The sequence below is a fragment of the Cornus florida genome, unplaced genomic scaffold (assembly GCF_030987335.1).
Source record: "Cornus florida cultivar Cherokee Brave unplaced genomic scaffold, ASM3098733v1 CherokeeBrave_3.0.0_Hap2_Chr03, whole genome shotgun sequence".
Classification (NCBI taxonomy): Eukaryota; Viridiplantae; Streptophyta; class Magnoliopsida; order Cornales; family Cornaceae; genus Cornus; species Cornus florida.
In genome coordinates this window covers 13,850,313-13,868,932 of record NW_026775573.1, presented here as the reverse complement: position 1 = coordinate 13,868,932, position 18,620 = coordinate 13,850,313, and the positions used below count along the sequence as shown (strand labels likewise).

Below are 18,620 nucleotides of genomic sequence, written 5' to 3'. Positions count from 1 at the left end.
TCTCTTATATGATAATTAAAATGATTTTTTTGAAAATAAATTATAAATTATTAAGTATATAGATGTGTTAAGAATTATATGAAACATAATTGTTTGACTAGCTATGAATGGATTTTCACGAAGTTAACCCAAACAATTATTTCTCAAAAAAATATTTTCCACGCCAATATACGCCATTGTGGCGCAAATCAAATTACAATATTGGCTTTGTACCAGTGTGCAATATTTGACTAACAAATAAAAGGGGGCGATTCAGCAAATTCAAAAACCCAGTGGCCTAAACCCTAAACGAAGAATAGTTAGAGACTCCCACAAACAAATTGTAGATTCGAGGTTTATATACATCGTACATACATAACCATCAAAGTATACAACATCGTGCGGAAGAACGCGAAGCAAAGAATGCTGATTTTCCAAAGAAAACTTCTTCAAAGGATTTCTTTTAATCAAGTTCGTACTTCTCTCAACTATAATAACACGTGCTTATATAGATACATACGTATATTTTAATTTTATCGTATTTTTTTTTTAATTATTATTATTATTATTATTATTATTATTATTATTTTTGTGTTTTTTGGATTGAATTAGTAAATGGGTACTCCTCATTTTCGATTTTCCATGTAGCTTCTGGTCTTAATCCTGTATATGTTCACTAAAAGAGTAGAGGACTGCGCAACATGTTTATTGAATTTGATTGAAAAATTTATGATTTTGTATCTTCATTTTATATTATAGATGGAATTTGCTCAAAGTAATTTGTGGGCTTTGATCACTGATTAGTTTTTTCATGCCTCCAAGTTTGATGATTGTGTGTTTATATGCTTTCTTGTAGTAATGGAGTTGTTGTAGTTTAATTTTCAATGAAATGCTTTATGCTATTGTTCTTTTGCATAACTAGCATTTGATTACTCTAAGTGATGGGTCTTCATTTGTATGGTCCAATTTTGGGTTTAAATTTTCAATTATTGATTTGCAATTGTATAAATTACATTTGGCATGCTTATTTGATTCGATTTCATGTCAATGTTTGGTGAATTCGGTAATATAGGTAGCCAAAAGCCGTTCATATTCTAGCAAGAGGGTCGTTGATGTGGGGCAGCCAACTGCTGCTACTCACCCTCAGGTGATGCTTTTCAACATCTATTTCACTATTCTGATTAGTGTGTGTGTGTGTTTTTTTTATAATTTTTTTTTCTTGCCTTCTGTTAAACTATTTATAATTGTCATTTTTATGATTGTAGTTACTAAAAGAAGGGGAGATCACACCTGGCATAACTAGTGAAGAATATATCTCGAGAAGGAAGAAATTGTTGGAGCTTCTTCCGGAGAAGAGTTTAGCAATAATTGCTGCTGCACCAGTAAAGATGATGAATGATGTCGTGCCTTACACATTTCGACAGGATGCTGATTATTCTTACATTACAGGCTGCCAACAACCTGGGGGTATAGCAGTTTTAGGTCAAGAGTGTGGTTTATGCATGTTCATGCCAGAAGCAAGTCCTCATGTATGCCTAAACTCGTTTGATAGGATTTTCTTAATACCCGATTAATGCTGTTGAATTTTACATTTATGTGGTTTGGATAAATTAGACATGCAGTTTGCAGCACCATTTCAAACATAAAAGGATGTTTTTAAGCTGTATTTTTTGATGTACTATCTATTTAATATTATAGTATACATAAATATGCATATTTGCTGATGAAACTACCGATATAGATGCTGTACTGCACATAGAAAAACTTGATACATGACTAATTATCTATTAAATATATTTTAGGATGTTTCTTGGCAAGGACACATTGCCGGAGTTGATGCAGCTTTAGACACATTCAAGGCTGAACAATCATATCCAATGAAAAGATTGCGTGAGGTGAGTTGGTTATTTTGCTTTGATTATTCTGAGAACATGTAAAAAAGTAATTAAATCAAGCTGCAATTGTACTATATTGACAAAATATCTTCCATAGTTACAACCAGTGTGAGATAATGGAGGACTAGCATGAGATGGAAGCCTATTTGCTCCCTGTTAGTTAGTTGCATGATACAATAAAACACTTCCAATTTTAAACTGATGCTGTCTACAATCACTTAAAGAATTTTTAAGAATATAAAAGAAATGAGTACGAATAGCAGAGAAATAAGTATTAGTAGTATATGGAATAGGATTGCAAACCAGAAACAACCTCTCCATGCGAAGGCAAGACTGCATACATCTAACCCTCTCCGGACCTTGCAATGGCATGAGCCTCATGCAGTAGGCTAGCCCTTTATAATGTGTGTAAATGTGGAAATTAGTTGGAATGGGAATGGAAGCCCGAAGTATCCTAGATTATGACCAATTAAACATGGCCTAAGAATATACAAACCCTATAACAAAATGAATATTAATAGAAGTACCAGTTTCAGATAACCTTAATATTTCATATTACAAAATACTCCAATTGGGATTATTACTATTAAACAAAGAATATGCCAAGGAATCCTAGTCTTTGCGCCTTTGTATAACAAGGCTCTACATCATTTCAACTTTATTTCTCTTTCTTTTCCCCCATTAAAACATGCAATCTATTTTTCATGTTATCTTGGTTTGACTTACCCAACTGTAGTTGCTCACATTCCTTTTATTTTTATATTTATTTTTGTAACCGGTGGTTGAAGATCCTCCCAGACATGATAAGAAGTTCCTCCAAATTGTTCCATAATTTGAATACAGCTATACCGAGCTATATGGACTTGGAGGCCTTTCAGAAAGCTGATTCCAGTGGAAAAGTGAAAGATCTTTCTGTATACACCCACGAAGCACGGTGGATAAAATCACCAGCTGAGCTTAAATTAATGAGGGACTCTGCTTCAATAGGTAGCCAGGTACTCACTCATTCATTCAAAATTTTGCCGAATATTTTGATTGGACTTTAGTGGATGAGCCTAATACTTGGATGTTCCTTTTCCTCATGGTCATTAGTGATATTTCACGAGTCTCTGTTAGACCTTGTGATGTGGTGGTAATTAGTATGATAAAGGAGACCAAAATACAAGTGTACGTAAATGTTGGAGTTGTGTAAAGTCATGTTATAAAACTTTAGACCAACTCTTTATTTTATAATCACATCTGTTTAGATTTGAACCAATTTTACGATAACAAGGATGCGCTGGACCAATAAACTGTAATTGAATACTTAGCAATATGCCAATATATGTTAGGTCATTGATGTTTTTGATATGGTAGGTCTTTGTAATGATCAATATATCTGTACTACAACTGAATATTTAGAAATATGTGTTTTTGTCATGTATAGGCTCTTTTGCAGACAATGCTGCATTCAAAGACATTTCCTCATGAGGGTATGCTAGCAGCTAAGGTTGAATATGAATGCAAAATGAGAGGTGCCCAAAGAATGGCGTAAGCCTTTTCTTCCCTGACTGATTTTTTCTACACCCAACTCTTGTGCTTTATTCTTTTACTGGAAGACGTTGGGTTGAATGGAAGATGGTGTATTTAATTTCTGCTTTTCTGTGACACTCTAAGCAAGATTAAATCCAATGCTCTACAAACTTGATTTTCTCCCTCACTAGATTCAACCCCGTGGTTGGTGATGGGCCTTCTGGTAGTATTACAAGGACTTCTTCGCCATAATGCTTCTAGTCAAAGAGTGTGCTGATTATTTACAACTTTTTTCTCCTTTACTAGATTCAACCCTGTGGTTGGTGGTGGGCATAATGGTAGTGTTATACATTATTCTCGAAATGACCAGACGGTAAGTTAATTGAATGTAATGATTATATTCACTTTTCATGTATAGAAATACTCCATTTTGTAATTAAAATGAATTGCATTAACAGATCAAAGATGGGGACCTCGTGTTGATGGATGTTGGATGTGAACTGCACGGTTATGTTAGTGATCTAACTCGTACCTGGCCACCGTGCGGCAGCTTTTCTCCTGTTAATGTATGTATTCCATTTTGCTTCAAATCATCAACAGTCTTAGAATATATAATTTTATATATATATATATATATATATATATATATATATTATGAAATCTGGTTTATTTAAAATTAAGATGGAAAAACCAAAGTACATGACAAGGATGGAGGCCAAATAAGAACAATCGGAAATCACAGATGATAATGACTCTGAAGCAGTCTATTATAGAATAATGATTTCTCAAACAATCCCTGATAACTAAAAAAACAGAAGTTCCTCATTCTCAGAAGTCTTTTTTGTTTCATTCTCTAAACACAACACCAATTGCAAGGGGGGTTAATATGCAGAGAAGCTTGCCATTTTTTCTACATATATTGATTTACCGGTTACTTCCTTCATGTTATACCCAACAAATACCAAAGAGAGAAAAGAAAGCATGTCAAACATCTCAGTTACTGGGAGACATATGAAAAGGTAATCCATTGCATCAGCATCTTTCTTTCAATAATGAACCTGCTGGGAACAGACCGATTGTGCCTAACCGAGTAGTCCATTGTAGATGATTATCTTTGATTTAGTCCAAGAGAAGGTAACAACTTGGGGATGATGCCAAATAAGCTTAGCCCGCAAAAAAGCATAGCCTTGGGGCAAATAGGTGTGAGTAGACTGATCTAATGGAGAACAGGCTGTTATCAAATTACTTTACTTAGCATGTTCAAAATTTCTATTATCAACGTTCTGCAAGTTTCTTTAAGTATCCACAACATCCACAACATCTGAATTTGTAATAATTCCGTTTTAATTTTTTTTTTTGTTGTCTATGACTACTACTAGTAGCTTATTCATTGTTGCTTCTTCTTATTTACTTGGCAGTTTAAAAAATATTATTTCTCAATTTACAGTATTTTACTGGTTTTCTGCAACATGTGAAAATTTAGTGATTGGTGATGAAAATATTGTCCCAGCAACAAATCAAATTCCATGAAGAGGTCTCTTAGGCCTGAGAAATGCATTGGTTCTCACACCAAGATTTCATACTTTCTGTTCTTCTCTTCATTTTCTTTTTCTTCTATATGGACTGTTATCATGTCCAATTTTGGGTCTTGATTATCCTTTATTATTTGCTAGAACTTCTATAGTTTCATTGAAGATTGTGCAAGAGGCTTGAAACTGGTATACAACACCAATTGTGGTCCCTCGCTATTCGTCCCATGTCCTGCACACATGCTACTAACAGACATTTTTCAAAACTAAATGAGAAAAAGAAGAAAATTAGGGTGAACAGCGAATATTGACAATCAGGTAATTAGGAGTAACCATATTTGTTATTTGGATCAATTTATCCATTTGGAGCAGGATTCCAAGAGATCAGAAAAGACATGAAATAGAGGAAAATTTAGGAGATTGAGTTATTTTTATAAAAGAAAAGGGAAAAATTAGGAGACATCTATAAGGTTAAAGGACCTTTCAATTCAAAATGTTGGGTAGTCAAGAAACCGCGTGTCTTTTACTTTTTTTTTTTTTTTTTGATAAGTAAAATATATTAGAAAAGCGTTCAAAAGGGGAACGCGTCCCTGATACACAAGAACGAAAACCCTAAGGACCAATAGAGTCCAAAAGGTCAAAAAAATCAGCAATCAAGGAGCAAGCGCTTCTTCTTAAATAACAAAAAAGAGAACGGAGAATATGAGATTTTAAATTAGCTATAGTCGATTCTTTCCCTTCAAAATTTCTGTTATTTCTCTCTCTCCAAATACACCGCCAAACATAATGTGGATCAATCCTCCAAAAATCACGCGCATGACCTTTAACTGGGCATCTTCTCCATGCGTTGATGAATTGAAAAGAGTGCTCAGACATCACCCACTGAACACCAAAAATACTGAAGATAAGATTCCAACAATCATACGCCACAGGACAATGCATAAGAATGTGATCCACGGACTCACCATCTGTTTTGCATAAGCAACACCAGTTCACAATGGTATTACTCTTTTTCTCAAATTATCCAATGTCAAAATCTTTGCCCAGGTGGCAGTCCAAACAAAAAATGCAACTCTAAGAAAAGCTTTGGAGCGCCAAATAGACTTCCATGGGAAATCTTGGTTAGCGAAGTTGGACAAACACACGAACATGGATCGTACTCCATATTTACCATGAGAGGAAGGGACCCACAAAATATCATCACAACCTCTGCTAACATCCTTCTGTCTATACAACAAATCCAAAAGAGCGCACACTTCTGTCATCTCCCAATCTTTAAAAGAGCGCCTAAAACACACATCTCATGTAACCCCACTGCTATCAAGGTGATAACAATCAACTACGTAAGCATGCTTGTTTTCGACAATACTGAAGGGGCGAGGAAATGAAAGAGACAATAGCTGATCACCACACCACAAGTCTTCCCAAAAACGAATGTGCCTACCATTGCGAACTTTGAATCAAATATGGGTGGAAAACACATCCCAACCCTTCCGAATGAATTTCCACATGCTAACGCCTCTCGTGACAGAAACAGGACGAGAGGACCAACCCCCACTCTCCTCCCTTAATCGACACGAGACAACTCTTCTCCACTGATGATGACGCTCTTTATCGAACCTCCATAACCACTTACCCAAAAAAGCTCTGTTGAAAGGGACCAGCTTCCGAATGCCTAAACCGCTAAATTTCAAAGGTTTGCAAACTTGCTCCCAATTAACAAGATGATACTTGAACTCCTCTCCTCTTCCGCCCCAAAGAAAGTCACGTTAAATTTTTTCAATCCGTTCAGTGACAGAGCATGGAATTTGAAATAAAGATAAAAAATAAGTGGGAAGGGACGAGCGGTTACTCTTAATAAGAGTGACCTTCCCCCCTTTCGAGAGAGACTGTTTTTTTCATCTTGCCAATCTCTTTTCATACCTGTTGATCACCGGATCCCAACTCCCTACTCTCCTAGAGGAAACTCCCAAAGGCAGCCCCAAATAAGGAAGTGGAAAAGCGCCCACTCCACACCCAAGAACTGCAGCTACGGAGGAAATATCTGGAACATCCCCCACTGGGACAAGCACACTCTTTTAAACATTAATTTTAAGTCCGGACACCGCTTGGAAACAAGCAAGTATGCACCTCAAGTATGTGAGTTGGGAGACATCAGCATCACAAAAAACTAAGGTATCGTCCACGAACAACAAATAGGAAATCTCTATCTGATTGGCAGCATCTTTACCTACTTTGAACCCCCTGATAAAAACTCCGATCCTCAGGTCTTTTCATTAATCTGCTCAATCCCTCCATGACAATAAGGAATAAAAAAGACGATAGGGGGTTTCTTGTCTTAAGCCGCGCGAACTCGCAAAAAAATCAGTGGGAGATCCGTTCACAAGCACCAAGAACATAACGGACGAGATACAAGTTTCTATCCATTTAATCCACCTATATCCGAACCCCATCCTCCGAAGCAAGTAAAGAAGAAACTTCCAATTAACGTGATCATAGGCTTTCTCAAAATCAAGTATGCATAAGATGCCAGGAACACCATTCTTCAACCTAGAGTCAACACATTCCCTTGCAATAAGAACGGAATCCAAGATCTGCTGTCCCCCAACAAAAGCATTTTGTGACTCCAAAATAATTCCGTCCAATACATTCCGCATTTTGAGAACGAGAACTTTGGCAATAAGCTTGTACATGCAACCCATTAAGCTGATTGGCCTAAAGTCCTTACTATCAGAGGCGTTGCCCTTTTTAGGAATAAGGGCAATAAAAGATGCATTCAATGATTTCTCAAATGTGCCATGAGAATGAAAAACTTGAAAGGTGCCCATTACCTCATTGCGTACCACCTTCCAGCTCTCCTTAAGAAACCGCATGGTAAATCCATCTGGCTCTGGAGCTTTATCCCGATTACAGCTTGATAATGCCTTAAGAACTTCCTCTTTAGTGAAAGGAGCCTCAAGCCTGTCATTATCTAGCATAGAAATAGAATTGAACTGCAGACCATCAAGTTTAGGTCTCCATCCCAAGGACTCAGTGTAAAGCTATTGATAAAAAGAAACAATTCCCCCACGCACCTCGTCTTCTCTCCACAACTTTGTACCATTCACACGGATACGCCCGATGTGATTACAGCTTCTATGAGCGTTAGCAAGTTTGTGAAAGAATTTTGTATTGCGGTCACCTTCTTTAAGCCACAATGCCCAAGATCTCTGACGCCACGAAATCTCTTCCATAACAACAATATCCGCAAAAATCGCCTGATAAGACATTTTAGAGCGTAAAGACTCCACATCCTGCCCCAGCTCGTCAAGACGATCAACTTCAACAATATCAGCCAGGACTCTGTTCTTCTTCCATTCAAGATTCCCAAACACCTCTTTGTTCCACTTCTTAAGCTCAGATTTGAGAACCTGAAACTTCCTAGCTAAGACATAGCTAGCAGATTCTGTGAAAGATGCCTCCCCCCACTAAGACTGGACTTTCCCTTGAAAATCCTTAGATCTTAACCATATATTTTCAAAGCGGAAAGGTGTGCGTCTAGATCTCATCCCTCCACAATCGAGAACTAAGGGTACATAGTCGGACGTTACCCTAACCAAAGCCACCTGAGTAACATCCGGGAACTTTTCTTCCCAATCCCCAGAAATTAGGAACCGATCCAACCTTGAAAAAGTGACTGGATCTCTGCCATTAGACCAAGTAAAGACTGTCCCTTCCAATGACAGATCAATAAGGAAGTGGCCATCGATAAAATCAGAGAACTGGGTCATCTCCAAAGACCACCTACCCCCGGAGGATCTCTCAAACGGAGACCTAATAGAATTAAAGTCCCTGCCTAAACACTAAGGCAGTGACCGCAATTCCTTAACAAAGCTGAGTTCTTCCTAAAAGACTGGTCTATCACTATCAATAATAGGTCCATAAACTCCAGAAAAGACCCATTTAAAATTATCATCCTTCATCTGAAACGCACATGACAAAGAAAACCATCTTTGATCCCATATTATTAGAATTCTGCTCGATGTGCCGGAAGCGTTTAAAGTTTCTCATTCCACAAAACTTCCTCCCCAAAGACTCCTTACCACCTCATCAGAAATAGCGGCCATCTTGGTTTCTTGTAAGCATATAACATGAGCGTTCCACTGCCTCAGAGCAACCTTGACCACCCTTCTTTTATCCGTATCATTTAGACCACGGACGTTCCATGTAATAATTTGTAGCTTCATTAAGAACCAAAAATGATCATCTCCTTTCCTCCCCCCCCATTTCCCACTTCTGGTCCTTCCCCTTTCTTTAGTCACCCCATCCTTCCCCTCATAGTTGACATAGGAAATAAGGTTCTTCACCTCCTGTTCCCCTTTCCGATGTGAATTTTTTTTTCTATTTTTGCCAACTTTTGTGCTCTGATAGGTCTCTGTAATGTCGTTTCCTGTCACAATAGCATGAAGAATGGACTGAGTTCGATCATCATCACCCTCCGAAGAAACACCCAAAGCTTCACTAACCATGCCAATATTGTCACTCACCCAGTTCATACCCAAATCATCAGTCGTTCCTAAACAATCAGAGTGCACAACTGCCAGGGGTTCCATTATGTCTACATCAAAATGATCCATTTCCATCCAAGGGTGAAAACCATGAGGACAAACCTGTTGAGAAGGAACCTGAACATCATACTCTTCCCCTTCACTCTCTTCACTATTCCCAAACGCATTCAACTGTAAATCTATCTTTGTTCCAGACTCATATGTGACAGTCGTCATTAAGTCAAGAACATTATTCACTTTAGTTTCTGATGGTAAACAATTCAAGCCTTTCAGAGCAACAAAAAGCCTAAGTTCGTTAAGCAAAGACACAACTAAATCGTCTGTCAGCTTGAAATACAGGTCCTTTCCTACACATACAGTCACTCCATTAGAGCAATCTTCACTGCCCCAACAAGTTCTTTGATAGTGACCCTTCCATCCGTGGAACAATGTCTCCGGAACATTCCCTTTGTTGATCCGTACACTCTTCCACACCACTTCCCCCACTTCTTAACATCTCAGACGAAGAAGGAGAAGAGAAAAAACTCTGAGAAAAAGCAACAGAATTCAAACCTGGGAGATTAGAGGCAGGAGAGCGTGCTACCCACTTTTGTTTTTCATTACGGGTCCATCTAGAGCCCTGGCGACCGGCTGTTGCGTTCGTCGATTTCCGCTTTGCTTTATCTATCAACGACTAGCGAGGTGTACCACGCTGTGAAGAAGAAGAAGAGGATTGGGCCTGAACCTGAGCTTGGGCTTGTCCTTTTAAGTCTGCCCCAATGAAGATTTTGGGTTATTAAAAAAAGAAACAGATAAGGAGTTGGGTCCTTTTTTCATAACCCTTCGTTTGGTGTGGCCTGTCCGAGGCCCAAATCTATCCGAAGTCATATTTGGCTTAGGCTTAATAAGTCCGTGACTAACAGGCCCATGATGTCTTAAGGCCTTGCCCTTAGCCTGGCTTACCACCTTACGGCCCATATCAACCTTAGCCCAATCGGAGTTGCGGCCAATCCCAATCTCTTCACCAACCCTTAGAGATAAGGATAAAGAAGAATCTGGATGGGAGCCTGTACGACCGCCACGTGCAGCTTTCTGTTTGTCAGCACCAATGCGCATAACCGGCGCGTGTTTGCCACTTGATCATCCTCCCACAAACTTCATCGCTCTTTGTATTTCTCTGTCCTTCAGCCATTGCCGGATCTGCAACAACCCATCTTCCCCTTTGCTGAGAAGCATGTTCCATTCTTCCTTTGTCATAAGATGTGACCTGTCGCTACCTTCAAGACTCTTCGTCGAAGGAACCAACTCCGGCGAAACTTTTTCCCAAATCGTAACCTTATAACAGAAAGTGTCATCGTTAATAAACACAAACGGCGGAAAAGCTAATCCAATTCTCACTGTGATTCGGACACACTCGGCATCCCTCGTCTCGTCAGCAGCAACGTTCACGAATCCGCCAACACTAAGACAAATAAGGCGTGGCACCATAGATGAAGAGGAAGACCAAACAACCGGATCTGTTTGAGGCCTTTGTCTCTGAGAACCACACAACAACCAACACTTAAAGACCACACATCGATCCGCAAGGTTGCAGAACCCCATTGTTGCCAGCCTTCCTTCAACACCTGTTAAGCCTTTGCCGGAGAAGGGAACCTGAACAGAAGAAGTGAATCGGATAAGGGAGTAACCCCCACCCTACAGGAAGTAGACGTATTCCATGCCCGAGCTGCCCATTCTTCAATCCGATCAGACCCCCCAACTTCCTTTGTTGAAACAGCCAACCAAACAAGATGAGAGAACTGTATTTCTCTCTTCGACGGATCCCCCGTCGATGTACAGTGATGGCCCTCGATGAGGAGTTGCCGACTTCACATCCCCTCTGAGTGTAACTCTTGGAATCCTTGCAATTTCTAAAAAAGATTTCATCTTAGACGAAGAAACCACGATCGCCCTCAAATCGCCCCTAGTAGGGTGAAATCGCCCTCAAATCGCCCCTAGTAGGGTGAAATCGCCCCTAGTGATATCATTGAGAGCTTACCTTTTAGTGAGAAAACCGTGTGTCTTTTACTTATCATGTCAAATGAGGATTTGAGATTTATTAGCGGCAAAACAACATGGAAAAGGACAAGTCCTGGTTGAATCACAACAAAGAAGCACCCATACTCCAAGTTAAACATAATCCGTCTTTGAATGGTTGGAAGAGGTTTAAACACATAATGGGATATATATACATATATGTCTGATATATCCTAGTACTTATCTCGTCATTACTCTTCTATATTCATGTCTAGTTATATCTCTTTTTGCTACCCCCTAATCATAGTCTATCATGTTGTACAATGCAAAAGTGCCCTTTTATTGTCCACTTAATTGTTTGTTTGCGCACAGAACTTCCTAGCATAATTTATGTTGTTTTACAACTATCTGGGTTCCACAAACCACCCCTCCCCCCCTTCTTAAACCTTTATCTTAAATTTTATTTTATTTTATATTTTGCCTATGGCACATAGCATCATGAATGAGGCATACTATTGGGATGTGTATATTTCAGGAAGAACTTTATGATCTAATTTTAGAGACAAACAAGGAATGTGTGAAGCTTTGCAAACCTGGCGCAAGCATCAGTCAAATACACAACTACTCGGTATGTTTTAACTTTTAATGAATCCAAATTGGTTCTTTTTTTTTTTGCATCTCTTTTTGGCCATTATATTGAATTGGCTGTTGAGAAAAGATATCGGTAATGATTTCTTCTTCTTCAAATTTATTTATTTTCCCATTTCCAATTCTTTCTGTTTCATTCTCTTACCTTGCCCTTGAATCACCAACCCGGGATGACTCAGTAGTTGGCTTATTTTATTAAGACCTAAGTTATGTAAATTAAATTTTGCGCATTATTGATGGAAGTGAAATATAGATTGAATTTTGTGTTTTCTTTGGTGGAACACATTAAAAATTGGTCATATCAAGTGGGTGATCTCCACTTGTCAGACACTATACTGAGAAACATTTATAGAATGCCTAGCTATTTGATCTTATGCAAAATCTTTATTTTTTTTCTTATAACTCATAACTGACGTCACATAATTATTATATACAACACACTAATTAACAATTATTTTTTGGTGGATATTGATCTTGTGTTATCATGATTTATCTTTTTATATTTCTGGACAATATAGTCATACTAATTCCTTGGCATGGGAATTACCTGGTTGGGAAATCTTGATTTCCTTTGCTAATGGGAATATGCATTTGGTTAACTCTAAATTTTCATGTTCTAAGAAGCGGCTCGAACCATTTTAAGAAATGTATATCTGCACAGCAATGCAGATGTATTAATGTTGAGATGCTACATGGTATAGGTTGACAAGCTGCGAAAAGGATTGAAGGAGATTGGAGTATTGAAAGATGATCGCCATTTTCATTACCATCAGCTGAACCCCACTAACATAGGTTTCTCTTTACCATCTCTTAATCTTCCAGTTTGTTTCTGAGCCAATATGAGGAATAAAAAATGCAACATTACGGTAGCAATTTACTCTTAGTAAAAAAAAAATATCTCAGCATTAAGTCTTTTGTTTGATAAATAAATGATATTTGGTATTGGCTTGATGTGATTAATAACATTTGTTTTGGTTCTTTATGGCATGCAGGCCATTTTCTGGGAATGGACGTTCATGATTGTTCTACAATCTCCTGTGAACGTCCTTTGAAGCCAGGTGTTGTAAGTAGTTTTTCTGACTTGACTTTACTGTTTAAAACTCTTTTTGCCTCCCCCCTCCTCTGTGTTGGCAATTGAGAGAGAGTTTTGTTTAATTTATCTCTCCCGACTTTCTATTTTTCACTTGGTGTCTGAGTTATTGTTATTGTATAGATGATAAAATTAAGGTTTGTTAATTTTATCATGTATACTGATATTATTAGAATTCGGCAACATTTATAGTGCTATTTCTATCCAATTGATGTCTGAGAGCCAAAAATTGTCCGCACTTTTCTTTTTCTTCAGAAATCTTTCTTTCTGATTGATGCTTTGTTCTGCGTACAAGTATTGGGATCCAAAAATGGGTTTAGGATGTTGAATTTGGAACTCTAAAATATAGATGTCAAGGTGACATAATACACCTATGAATAATGTGGTGTATATTTAACGTATGAATTAAAATTTAAAAGTGCAAGCAAATCAAACTTATAATGGTAAATGTAATGCAAAACTGCGGCATAATTTCAAGAAAATCCACTACCCTGTGAGAAATCTGTTGATTCTACTATAGCAGGGCATTGGGTGTTCCAGGGGCAGTTTGGATCTGAAAGTATTCTTTGGCATGATTTACATAGAGGGACTACTTTCGTACTCGAACATTCACTCTCATGCATGGCAGACCATGCTTTTAGCATTACACCCCAATACTACATAATACTCAGTTGTATAAGTATAAAAATTTAATATTTCTACATTTGAAAAGGTTTCCTTGGGGACAGCATAAGCAACCAACTGCCGTGGGTGTTGGTAGTGTCGAGTGTGTCTGTTCAAATAAATCTGTGTCCACACACATGGACACTAACTTAAGCCACAGATTTTCCATTTGCATTTTGCTATTAATTGATTTAATGAAACTCAAAGGCAAGATTTTTGGTCACAAACCATAGTATTCGAATGCTTTTTTAAAAGTATTGACAGACTAATTTATGCATATGCTTTTGTATTTATATTTATACTAGGAGCCAAAGGAAAGAAGCAAATTAAACATAAAAAGTATACATTTCTTTAGAATACATCCTTTCTAAAACCCTGTTTTCAGTAGCATTAAGAAGGTTTTCTTTGGGGGACACATTAGTAGCCAAATTTGATTTTCTCGATTAAGATGTGCACATAGATCAATCTGTGTACTGTCTGGACATATAGAGACTACTTTTGGCTATGTTGGGCCTTGCATCTATCTAACACAAGTGTTCTTTATTTTCTTTACTATTTTCCTGCTTTTGGTGCATATAGAATTTTTTTTTTTGTTACATTATTATTATTATTATTATTTTACTTTTATTACTGACTCTTTTGCAAAAATAAATTTGTGCACAGGTGATAACAATTGAACCAGGAGTTTACATCCCATCTTCTTTCGATGGTCCAGAGAGGTATTTGTGGTGGTTCCTCATATTTTTATATTATTAACTTGCAAAATTGCAAATCAAACATTGCCACCAGATAGAACCTTGGCACAGCTTATCTCACTGCCCTATCGGACAAAAGTGTTGGTCCTGGCCAAATACAGAGTCCCATCATAGAACCACCTACACAATTGGACGGTATATTTTAACTTGTTGCATTTAATGCTCTAACAAATTAAGGTTAGGTCTCAAATGGGAAAATGCAAAATTTACAATCATTCACAAGCACACAACAAATATGTGGTTCGGCTTAAAGCCCACATAAGAATAGAAAATGGACATTCCTTAAATTTCAAACTCCAATCCTATTTTACAACAATGAGTTTTCTCTCAAAGCTCCCAAAGTTGGCCTTTTGACATTTTTGTCAGTATTTTTTTTTTTTTTGAAAGATCAAGCAAATGCACACACACCCACAATATTACTCCTAGCAGGGCTAAAACACTCAACTTCCCCTATTCGTATTAGGGTGTCAGGTCCAATTACAGGAGGATGCTCATTTGAGAAATTCAAAACCATAGAATTTGGTTGGCCCATAAATATTGGTCAGGTCACCCAATGAAGCAGATTAAAAACTTACTAGAGGACACACAAGAAACTTCTAGCTTGGACCACCAAATTTTGTTTGTTAGCACCAGTCAAATTCTTTTTCCAGGTTCTTGTCTGTGCATAAAACCCTTAAAACCTATTTGGCAGTCCAGCTTTGAACAACAAGCCTGGTAACTGGATCCTGAATTTTAAAAAGTCCCAAGAATAGTTTTCAGTTAGTCACGAGTTTTAGTAAATTTGTTGGGAGTATTAGATCTTCCAAACCAAGACTCATCTTTATGACACTTTTTTATTTCCAAAGAAAATTAGATCATTAAATTAGAGGGAGTTTTCTCCCCCCCATTTTGGTAATTAATTTTCAAGAGGGTTTCCATATGATTCAACAATAGAAAAATATACTTTCTACCGATACTCCGAGGATAAAGGTACATATTTCATCTTCTTTACTATATTTAAATTTTTACACCCCTCAACAATTCCAGACTAACAATAAAAAGATTTTAACTTTATGAAAATTTCTTCGAGTTAATTTCCTCTTTTGAATTATTATTCTCTGTGCCACGATTCTGCTACATCTCCTTGTGTGGGTATGGTGACAGTAAAGCATCTGATTATATTGAGGATACTTATTGCAGGTATCGAGGCATTGGGATAAGGATTGAGGATGAAGTTCTTATAACGGAATCGGGTTATGAGGTATATCTGAAAACTGAATTCATATGTTCCTGTTATAGCGTGACAAATAAAGAAGACAAGATTACCAAAGGGCCTTTGGCCCAATGGTATAACCTCCCTATCCTCAAAGAGGAGGGGAGGGGTTTGAGCTCGGGTGTCCAGTTCCTTTGAGCCTTCCAGGGCTAAACAATATGAGTCTCGGTCATTACTATTGGGTCTTAGATGACAAATCAAGGTATGAGAGTGAGAGTGAAAGTGGTAATGAGACTGAGAACGTTAATTCTATAAAAAACCTCAAGAGGATCCCTATAGAGGGCCTATATTTGAACTTGTATTAGATACATAAATTAAAAATTATCTGAACGAATGCAGAAATATGAAAGCAATTAATGGTGTGTACACATGCAAATCATATAATTAGATATAAGAATGCATTGCTGGAATTATAGACAATCATGAAATAATGAAAGATGAAAATGGGACAAAGTAACTATAATAAAAGAATACAACTCAAACTAGATATTGCCTGGTGGTTAGATTTCAGTATGGACTATATGCAGTTTTGTCGTTCCAACTCTCTTGCACTTCCATTTTACTCTGAAGATGCTTCTGCAAGACTCTGACTGAAGGTATAGCCTCAGTGGATACTCAGAGGGGAATCCCTTCCATTCATGCTCCAACACAGCATGACCAAGTGTGTGTATCAATGTTTAGGCAAATTAGGTTGCCTAGGTTTGGTCTCTTTCTCTTAGGCTTATAACTCTTATAACGGCTTCAAACATTTGCTCTTTCTTTACGTATCTTCATATTACACCATAATGTTTCTTCAAATGTTTACAAATAATATAAAAAAATACAATATCAAGCATTTTTAAAAACATTATAACTGGTTAAATTACAGAAACGTGAGAGTTGAATTGGTTGTTCTTCCTAATAACAGGAATCATGTTTTTAACAGTACAGTTATTTCTCGTCACAACTGTTTGGCTTTATGGTAGGTTTTTTCTTTTTGGCCATGTATATAGGTCTAAATTTCTAATGATCTATCTGCTCCTACAAACAGGTCCTTACTGGGTCGATACCGAAAGAAGTTAAACATATTGAGTCCTTGATAAACAACTACAGCCATGGAATGGGGACTGAGACTCAAAATATCATGAGAGCTGCATCCAGTTAGTGATCCCCTCGGAATTCTCAAGATTCAAGAAATTGATTAATTGAATGAGAAAACTGAGATGATTTTGTGTATCTTCATTCTATTTCAGGAAGCACCTCATTTTTCATCCTGTTTTTGGTGTTTTTCTGCATTGATTGTACGTCATATAAGATCAGTCCGTATCCTAGTTCTTGTATAACAGAAATTTTGAATATCCACCATTATGGCCATTTGTTTTTTTCATTTCCATTGCTTCATTTGTTCTGTGATAGCTTTGATAAACAGTGAATGTGAAGAAAATGGATAAGGGCCTGTTTGCTAAGTGGTGGTGTTTCGTGTTGCGGTTGGTCACATGTAGCGAAGCAAAACCACGCAACACATTTGATAACCGGTTGTTGCCATTTGAATATTATCCAATTCGTTGCCGAAAAGAGGCCCAAATAAAAAAACACCAATACCAAATTGATGTTTCCCAATGTTTTTGCATTGTAGCACAAATACTTAGCAGTGAACAATACCAAAAAAACACTGTATCGGGCCCTTTTAACAAGTCATTTTATTACTCAATCATGCAACACTATTTTACCGAACATGTTTTATATCTTTTTGCATCCGAAAAGCTTGTAGTAAATTTTATATTACCAAACATACTTTCAATCACAAATGAACAAAAATCACAACAAAATCGTTGTTTTTGTTTTGAATGAAAATGGAAACACAAAACATGCGGTTGCCAAACGAGACCTAGGGTTTAGTTATTTGTTGTTGCCATCCATTTCTTGCAGTCTGTAAATGTCTAAGCTGCTTCATTATTAGCTGCCTCATTATCATTTTATTAACGTACTGTATGGTAGCTACCACTACTAATTTTGTTAGTGAGAAACTAGAAACACTCTCTGGATCATTATCCATTGTGGTCCAGATATGTATCTAGGTCAAGTGCACCAACTCTACACAGTCTTATATCCTTCATGTCACAATAAAACAACTTTATCATTGTGCTAAGTTACACAATCATTCTTAGTGGGTGTCGCTTTCATGCTCCGCGCGTACTCTCGCTCAATTTCTCACTACTTATGACTTAATTCTGTCGTTCTCATGTTCCCGCTCTCAAATTCGCTCTCGTTCCGCTTTATATGACTTAGGTCCATCCTTTTTATATACATGTGTGTGTGTTAGACATCATTTTAGTCCTAGGGTTGCTCCTTTGGGTGATGGTCTCACATCAGCCTGAAGCATTGAAGTCACATACGTTCACGTTTCAACCTTTAGCATTTTTGTGGCAAAAAGCATTTAAGACCTAGAATGAATGGATTTGAACTGTCAAGCTACCAAAGTCCAATAACATTGGGAACAGTTGTTAGCCTAACCAGTACCATTTGTCACTACCATTCAACTTTAAAAGCTCTGTGGACAGGTTGGTTTTGTTATAAAGAGGTCGTTGTGTGGTGCATTAATGTTTTTTATCCTATATTTACTAGGTAGATCGCGTACAAGTTACCTGGTATTTAGAGTTTGAAAGTCGGATATATAACTAATCATTTTTTATATATAGAAAAATAATAATAAATTACATTTCGAGTGTGAAATAGTTTGATCCTAGAAGATATTATATGTCTAATTTCTTACATT

General features: G+C 37.3%; 1 protein-coding gene across 1 annotated transcript; it reads left to right on the top strand.

Moving 5' to 3' along the window:
- The first annotated feature begins 250 nt into the window (after positions 1 to 250).
- Positions 251 to 17,231, top strand: LOC132299572 (intermediate cleaving peptidase 55, mitochondrial). Its single transcript, XM_059796286.1, has 14 exons — positions 251 to 450; positions 1,052 to 1,126; positions 1,245 to 1,508; positions 1,782 to 1,874; positions 2,663 to 2,869; positions 3,301 to 3,404; positions 3,693 to 3,759; positions 3,845 to 3,952; positions 11,993 to 12,085; positions 12,807 to 12,897; positions 13,098 to 13,168; positions 14,522 to 14,577; positions 15,793 to 15,853; positions 16,896 to 17,231. Exons 1-14 carry the CDS (start codon positions 403 to 405, stop codon positions 17,007 to 17,009), a joined length of 1,452 nt encoding a protein of 483 aa, XP_059652269.1. The 5' UTR covers positions 251 to 402; the 3' UTR covers positions 17,010 to 17,231.
- Positions 17,232 to 18,620: the final 1,389 nt, after the last annotated feature.

Coding starts and splice junctions, on each gene's coding strand:
- LOC132299572 (XM_059796286.1), top strand. CDS start 403: ATGCTGATTTTCCAAAGAAAACTTCTTCAAAGGATTTCTTTTAATCAA. Junction 13,169..14,521: donor GTCCTTTGAAGCCAGGTGTT/GTAAGTAGTTTT, acceptor ATTTGTGCACAG/GTGATAACAATTGAACCAGG. Junction 15,854..16,895: donor TAACGGAATCGGGTTATGAG/GTATATCTGAAA, acceptor TCCTACAAACAG/GTCCTTACTGGGTCGATACC.